The sequence below is a fragment of the Miscanthus floridulus genome, chromosome 12, assembly GCF_019320115.1.
Source record: "Miscanthus floridulus cultivar M001 chromosome 12, ASM1932011v1, whole genome shotgun sequence".
Lineage (NCBI taxonomy): Eukaryota > Viridiplantae > Streptophyta > Magnoliopsida > Poales > Poaceae > Miscanthus > Miscanthus floridulus.
This window is the reverse complement of record NC_089591.1, coordinates 41,503,082-41,511,859: the sequence shown is the minus strand read 5'-3', so window position 1 is coordinate 41,511,859 and position 8,778 is coordinate 41,503,082. Positions and strand designations below refer to the sequence as shown.

General features: G+C 49.5%; 1 protein-coding gene across 1 annotated transcript; it reads right to left on the bottom strand.

Moving 5' to 3' along the window:
* Nucleotides 1–1,555: 1,555 nt before the first annotated feature.
* On the bottom strand, nucleotides 1,556–2,068 carry LOC136495760 (fasciclin-like arabinogalactan protein 1). Its single transcript, XM_066491600.1, has one exon. The coding sequence runs from the start codon at nucleotides 2,066–2,068 to the stop codon at nucleotides 1,556–1,558; it is 513 nt and encodes a 170-aa protein (XP_066347697.1).
* Nucleotides 2,069–8,778: the final 6,710 nt, after the last annotated feature.

Genomic DNA, 8,778 nt, shown 5'->3' with positions numbered 1-8,778 from the left:
AGTGTTGTAGCTCGATCTGATAGTGGTGCAGCAGACCTTAGAAGAACAGGTGGGGAGGAACCATGAGTCTGCGCTCATGGAAAGGGCGCAAAGGAGACAATGTAGCCATCGGGCAGCGCCGGTGCATCCTCATGGCTATGCATGAGCCACTCTGCCACATCAGTCCTCCCATGGATAAGACCACGCCTGACGAGTCCCTCCATGTGCGCATGGGTAACATTGGAGTGGTACCACGAATCCATGGAGGATGGAGGCGGCTGTGGAGAAGCAAAGGCAGTGATGGAGAAGCAGAAGCTACAAATCTAGGGCTCTGGTGTTGGATTAGCAAGCACAGCAGATCCAAACGGCGGTGGTGGAGAAATGTAGAAGATAAGGCTATGTTATTGCCATGCAGAAACATGAAGGGGGGCTGCTATTTATAGGACGGAGCGAGGCAAGAAGGCGAACCGTCCACCGAAGTTCACGCCCCCGCTGCGTCACATCACATCACCTTCCTCCAAAGATCATGTGCATGCTATCTTTGGTCGTGCCCTCGAAGGACATGCCTGATGATGGTTCGCTCGATCAATGGGACAAGAACCATCGTAGGTAAGGGGGGATACGGAGCTAAAAATGCTCCTATGGCCCATTCAGGCCTAGGAGTTCGAAGGATGGTTTGGTACAACTGCCTAATCTAATGCCTCCTAGGAGTACTTATCTTCCATTAGACACTAAGTACTCAAGGAAGGACACCAAATTACACAGTTCCATCGAGCACACCCCAAGGGAGAACCTGAAAACCACATTTTCCATAAGGATCACAAATGAGAGAATAAAGCTTACATCATTATTAACCATTTCTTACATCACTTTTTATGCAACATCAGAGTATAATATTTACTTAAGATAATAGCAGAATATGATCATGTTATCAGAGTTATGATCAATTTAATTTAATAGCAGAATCTAAACATGGGATTAGAGTTACAGCGGAAATAAATTTGTATTCATGACATGATAAAGCATTGATATATAAAGAGTAAACTGCACGGCCGGTCCCTAAAGTATTGAGTGGATTTCATCAGAGTCCCCAAACTAAGAAATCCCACGTTTGACTCCTTAATGTATTTAAGTGATCTCATCAAGGTCCAAAATAGACACGAGGTGGGTTAGAAGCTGACATGGTCATCCACGTGGACATGATTTAAGCACAAAACCCTAAGCTGTGGCATGCACGGCCAGGATCTTCTAGCCTAGTCACCGCCAAGTCAAGTCCATGTGTTAGCTCATCTTCTAACTCTAGCTACCGCCGGCATGTGAGCTCACCAGGTGAGTGCGGGGGCCACGGGATGCGCCTTCCTATCTGGGGCAGGCGAGCGCATGTGCTGCCAGTCGTGCTGCCACCGCTGGCACACGAGGGCGAGCGTGCGAGCCACAGGCCTTGCCATCGTGTTGGGGTAGGCAACGATGAGAGAGCGGTGGTGGCTCGGCCATGCACCTATCGCCTGCTGCCGCTACGTCATGCTGCCACGCCACCTCCTGCTGCTACTGCTCTATCATGCCATCTTGCCCCTCACTATGACCTCTCTCTCACTCCAGCGCCTGAATCCACCCTCACCCCCACCCCCACTAGCGCGGGCACTGGCATGGGGTCGAATAGCTCGATAGGCTCTAGCACCGCGTCCATGGTGTAGATGGCAATGGGGTCCCTGTCGTACACGGTGGAGCGCACCCAGGTTGGGGCATCGGACGTCGGCGTCCGCAGCATGACCTGGTCTCCCACGTTCTGCACCATGAGGTTGTAGTTGCTGGCGGCGTAGTCAGTGGCCAGCGTGTTCATGGACCCATTGTTGGACTTGAGCCCCCGCAGCGTGTAGTAGACGGGCACCACGTGGAACAGCAGCAGCGACACCATGCCATCCGTGCTGAGGTTCCGACATCTAGGCATGAACCCGCGCACGGTGTCATCCATCAGGCAGAACATCATCACGTCGCCGCCCACCGCCAACTGGAACATGGAGAGCTCGTCGGGGGACTTGGACACCAGCAACATGAACACCTTGCACCCACCCTTGGACATCAGCGCCATGATGTTGGGCACGTAGCCGGTGGAGCATAGCAGGATCTACTTCTTCTCCCGCATGATGCGACACCACAACGCCCTCAGCCTCACGTGCATGAATGGCCGTGGGGCCCCTGCGGAGTAGTTGGGCACCCCCAGACCGCTGACCATGGAGGAGGAGGAGGAGGATGACGAGGAGTGGAAGGCGACATCGTCGTAGCAGTAGTCGTCGTTGCCATCGAGGTCGAAGCCCACGAGGACAAACCCCCACCATGAGATAAAGGGGGCGCAGGAGTAGGAGGCCTGGTGCTAGAACCGCAGGCTGTAGCCATCGCCATCCATGGTGATTAAAAGCACGGCTGTGGCCCGCCAGCGAGACTACCACTGTCCATCCCACTACCTCAGTTTCCTTCCCCACTACCTCCCCACCATCGAGAACATGGCAGATGACTTTGTCGTGGCCTCCTCTTCCTGCTCCACCGCTCACTGGAGATCATCATCCGCTAGAGCTCCATCCTGCCTCGACTCCGATGAGGACGCCACCAGAGATCACCCCTACGTAGCTATAGGGGAGGACGACTCCTCCTACCCCGCTCGATCCAAAATCCATGGTCTAGATTGCTTGTTGACCGACGGTGGGAGTGACTGGGTTAAATCATGTCCACGTGGACAACCACGTCAGCTTTTAACCCTCCTCATGTCTATTTTGGACCTAGATGAGATCACTTAAATACATTAGAGAGCTAAAAGTATGATTTCGTAGTTTGGGGACCCAGATAAAATTGGACCAATACTTTAAGAACCGGCCATGCAATTTACTCATATATAAACCATGACAATAGATTATAAAACTTCTATTTATAAAAACATTTAGTGAGAGTTATAAATAGAACTATGATCACATCATAAAAGGAAACCTCTCTGAGCCCACCAGGAGGAATCCACACACAAGGGTTAGCTCTAGCATCCACCTGTCACCTGTAATAAGGGGAAATAAAACCCTGAGTACTCAATTATACTCAGCAAGACTTACCCGACAGGAGGAAAGAAAAGACTCCAAGGATATGCAAGGCTATCTGGCTTGTGGGTTTATTGCATCTGTAGGAAGCATTACTAAGTGTGCGTCCTTATATTCAATTTTATTAGCAGTCATCATTAGTTCATTAACTAACCATTCTATATAAGCACCTATGCTACTTTCAAGCAGGTGGTAAACAATCAGATTCATTTTACTATCTTTCATCTTCTAGTTCTTACTACGTTGCTAGACTGTAGACAAGCCGTACCGGATCGTTCGGCGATTTGTGAATCAATGTGCCCAGCTGGGTACCCAAAACACATGCCTTGCTTGTACCCTAGGCACAAGCAGGACCAACCCTCCACCCTCCTATCATGGGGTCTAGGTCCCCATCCAAACTTGGACTCCAAGCCCCTGCTCCTGAGTCCCGGACTCAGTGCGGTGCTTAGACCTCCACCATCCCCACCTCTAATCAGTTGGTTTGGAAAGAGCCAGAACCCATGACAAGAGAGCAATGAGTCTTCCCATGCCCATGCACAAGTATGTGTTCAGGATAATAAGTCTAAGACCTGCCTAGAACCCAATGCAATGGCCGGTCCTTAACCGACACAGGCGAAACAAATGCAATCCAAGCCTCGCTCGAATGCCAAACCAAGTCCAGATCCAAAGTACCATTTCGCCTGGTCTCTAGTTATCATTCATATATATTCCAGGTGATAATAATATACTAACAACAATAATATATTTCCTATCTATCATGAGCGATAGGCAATCACTCGACTTCTACCAGAGTCCTGTAGCATAGCAATCTACACGGTCCTATCATACTAGGAAGACTCATAGGATAAAGATATATATTTGCAAGTGGGTTTCATTCAACTCCTTAAACTTAATGCACAGCCATAATATAAAGTGTAGAAAAGTAGGGGTTATGCACCGGAGCTTGCCTGGGTAACATATAACCAAAAGTTAGTATTCCATCTTGGCGACACAATCTCCAAAAGTACCATCTCACCAGCAACTCCCGATGACTCTGCGATCCATCATCGTCCCAATTATGGTATGCAATGCGATGCAAAGATGATGCAACAGTTAATTAACGAGGCAACAACACTCTTAAAATAGAGTACATACTACGAACTAACAATCTAGCTGTAATGACTAACGTACTAATCTATGTACCAACATCATCGAGAAAGCTGTCGTTTCCCAACAAGTGTTTTAGTTATACAATTTCCAAGGTGTTTCTTTATTTCATTTATTTGATTTACTATATATTCAAAGTAGGGCTCATTTGCTACTCTAGTAAACTAATTATTATTGGGCTACAAAAATTACAGAGAACACCTGATAATACTTCTAACCTACTGTAAAAAATTTAGAGCTAACACTATCACCGATTTATCACAAAAATTCCTACAAGTTCACATTTTAACAATATTAAACATTTTAAAATAATTAGAGCAACCCTAGAAACATTTAAAAACTAGATGAACTAAATACGCTAATAGAGATCATGATCTTAGGAGACTAAAAAAATTGGTTTGGCATTTTTGGGATTTTTCTATGATTTACTATGAATTTTGTAAGATCCTTGTTTTCGTAGAAAAAGAAAAGACTAAGAAAAAAGAAAGAGGACCGCTTGGGCCAACTCTGGCCCAGCTCGGTCCACACGCGGTGCAGGCACGAATGCAGCAGGCTGGCCCAACGCGTGGGCAGGGAGAGCGCACGACCACAGGCTGTGGCCCACGGCGCGGTGAGCGCGGCCCAACGCGGCGTAGGCGGTGGCCCAGCAAGCTAGCCCACGGGAGAAGCCTAGCAGCGGTGGCACCAAATTGCACTGAGGCCCCTATACTTTTACTTAATCAACCCGTAGGACATTAACACTATGCAACACTATTTACATGAGTCACTAATTTTCATAGGAATCCCTGGAAAAGCTTCAATTTCACTTTCTCACCTTCTCTCCCTCCACACAAACAGAGCAAGAGCAGGGGGGTGGCCAGCGGTTCAAAACCAGCCATGAGGTCACCAACGGCAGTGGGGAGACGACACCATGGCTTGCCCGCTACCGGGCGCACCTGCTGGTGGACACAGCTTGGCTAGAGCTAGAGCGTGGAGCCCTGGCCACGTGCGTCGACGCTCAAGACTGAGCGGCTCTGTGGTGAGGGTGCACCGACGGCGAGGTGGTGGTGAGAGGGCAGTGAGGCAGGTGGTCGAGCTTGGGAAGGTGCCGAGCGGTGGCGAGCTCAAGCCTTGCGGTGGCATCAGCAGCAGGGGCGATGGCAGGCACAATAATATATTTCCTATCTCTCACGAGTGACAGGCAATCACTTGACTTCTACCGGAGTCCTATAGCATAGCAATCTACACGGTCCTATCATACTAGTAAGACTCATAGGATAAAGATATATATATATATATGCAAGTGGGTTTCATTCAACTCCTTAAATTTAATGCACAAACATAATATAAAGTGCAGAAAAGTAGGGGTTATGCACTGGGGCTTGCCTGGGTAACATATAACCAAAAGTTAGTATTCCATCTTGGCGACACGATCTCCAAAAGTTCCATCTCACCAGCAACTCCCAATGACTCCGCGATCCTTCATTGTCCCTATTATGCAATGTGTTAGGGACCAATACTAGGGTACCCGAAGAGGAGGAGCTAATAACCATCAACGGTTGATTCATCCAAGCAGTCAAGGGCATGACTACACCTCTTGTTGGGTTCCACCTCGTCTGACCACCGAGGGCATGGACTCCACCTCATCCAACCCCCAAGGGTTGGCTCCACCTCAATGGACACTAAGGCCACGGGCTCTGCCTCGCCCAACACCCTACGGTCGGCTCCACCTCAGCTAACTCCCAAGGACTGACTCCATCTCATCCGACCCCCGAAGGTTGGTTCCGCCTCGCCCAATGTCTGAGAACTAGCTCCGCCTCACCCGATGCCCAAGGGCTGGCTCTGCTTTGGCTAACTCCTAGGGGTAGGCTCTGCCTCGGCCAACCCCTAAGGGTTAGCTCTGCCTCGGCCAACATCTTAGGGCTAGCTCCGCCTCGCCCAATCCCTCAAACACAGTTCTTAACATAAGCTCATGTCGCCGCCAACCACTACGGGCTAGAAAGTACCACTCAAAGGTCAAACTTTTGGCATCATGTAGGGAGAGGTCACATCTCAGCATGACCCGCCCCCATGACATGTCATTACAGGGAACTCACATCACCCACAATGATAGACGCGTGGTCTCTATGCTGCCAACTCCCTGCCTGACCACCATCCAACGTCAGTCAAACCGACGTTAGTTGACCGACACAGTACCGCTGGCCCCCCACATGGCTATCTGTCAGGGCACCCTCTGACCTTTCCATCCGCTCGGATGGAATGGAAGACAAGAAAGGTGTGCGATGCCCGCGCATAAGCTGCAGCGGCCAACAGGACCTAGGTACGACGCCACTGCCGCCATAATCTATAGGATCAGCGGGACCCACGTGAAGAGGACGACGGTGCACCTCCAGGGGCCTTATTTCTCTTTCTTTCTCTCCTCTTCTTTTTGGTTGTAACCCCTGCTTTCACTTGATCTATAAAAGGGAAAGCAGGGTGTCCCACTAAGGACATCGACTCGTCACGAGGCGATTCATCGAACAAACACACCGCATCACACCAGAGACTTAGGAGCTACCTCCCTCTCTCACCAGTTTGTAACCCCCTACTACAAACTCAGTGCTAGTAACACGAGTAGCTTGAAACTAGACATAGGGACATTCGGCCTGAACTAGTATTATCATTGTGTCCTCTTAGCACACCATCTAGGTTAGACGCGCAATATACAAATTTACTAGCCGATGCTTACTCGAAACACCGATAGTTGACACGCCAGGTAGGGTTCTTTTGTGCATTTTGACATCAATACCAGGCCTTGGATGGCTAATCGCAATGTCAGCTTGGTCCCAGGAGCGTGCGTGCATTTTGGGAACCTAGACATCATCATTATGACGGAGAGAGAGTTGGTGCAGTCTTCTTCTACCACACAACCCCTCGTCTTCATCGGCCTTGATGCAATCATCGAGGCGCCCGAGGAGCTACAGCTACCTACAATGGAGGTCTGCACCCCAAGAAGAAACTAGCCCCTCAGCCTTGACTATGGAAGGACACACACGGTGGGTTTGGTGCACGAACATCTTGAGATCCACCATGATGCGCGTAACACCCCCGACGCTCGTAGACGTGAAGCGCGCTCACAACAACTCGACAAGGACATATCGGGCCATCAGGCCCAATAGGGCGGTGAGCCACGCACTGCGATTCCAATCCATGAGCATCTTGGCCTCCACCATGACGCCCGTAGGCATGCCTGCAGTGATGCAAATGAAAGGGCCAGCCATGGCTACCAACCATGTCATGGTGGACGCTATGACAACGGCGAGGACCAAAGTCCAAGCCCCGACTTGATGGGACCATATGCCTTTGACCAATATGCCCTCAAGGGCAAGGCAAAGCAAGATGAGGATGCCAATGAAGGCACCTAAAAGCCTCCCAACAAAAGGAAGAACAAGCTACGGCGTAGGATCTCGTTAGTGGCCAACGCTGACCGCATGGGGGGCCAGAAGCCCGCGGAGGGCACCCCAAGCCACTTCGAGAAGCTGCTTGAAGGGCCATGCCCAAACCATGCCTTCCCATCAAGCACCTATACAAGGATTGTGTTCTCTTGAAGCGGTTTTTGTCTAGAAGCTCTAACAAGGGGGAGCATAGGATGGATCCTAGCTAGACGAAGTGCGCAACATTGCCCTCCTTTGCTTAGCCAAGTACGTAAGGACCACCACAAGCTCTCCCCGCCATAGGAAGGACTACATGTCATCACGGAGATGCTTCGGCCAGGCACCTACAAGCTCAAAACCATCAACAGCAAGGTCTTCATCAAACGCCTAGAACATTGAGCGGCTATGTCACTTTTACCCCTAATAAAAACACACTTCCTCTTATTATTAGTTTCATTGTCGAACTCCTTGATCTTTTGTGACACCCGAAACCAACAAATGGTGGGGGGTTGGGCCTCACTTGGGGGCTAATAAGGATATATCTATCTAGTAGATAATCTCTACGTCCGCCCCTTTTTCACGATTAAGACCCAAAAGCAAAGTTTGCAGAAATAAATCCTGAGTAAAACTGGTCAGACCACAAGAAACCTATGCCCCAGTGGCTATGGCGCCTTGGCTCACCAACGTAAACAGAGTTTCTTTTCCGCACCCTGGGCTTTTTTGGCCTTAGGCATGGAAAGGGCCGGTACACTTTAAAAATCTATCCGCCTAGCAAACGTTCTCAGTGCCCGACCCCCTTGCACGTTAAAACCTAGGAGCTGGCTCACCCGCGTGATTAGAACTGGCTCACCCACATCCCTAGCTTTTATGGCCTTAATGACAAAAAGGGTCGGAATGCACTAACCTTTTATACAAAAAGGGGAGAAGAACTAAAAAATTGTTTGCTATAACAAAATTTAAGAGCTTGTCTATTTGTTACAAGTTCCCCGCCTAGTTTATCTGCCAAAACTAAATTCTTGTGTGGGGTGTTCTCATCCTCTATCTCCGTAGGCAAACCTTGTCTCAGCAGGTAACATAAGTCGATTGGATGGCTTGACCAACGCCATGAAATAGGTAGGGAGCTGTAGGATGATCATGCGGGTTGTGCCAACCCTATCACGAACAATGGACCCAGATCCCAC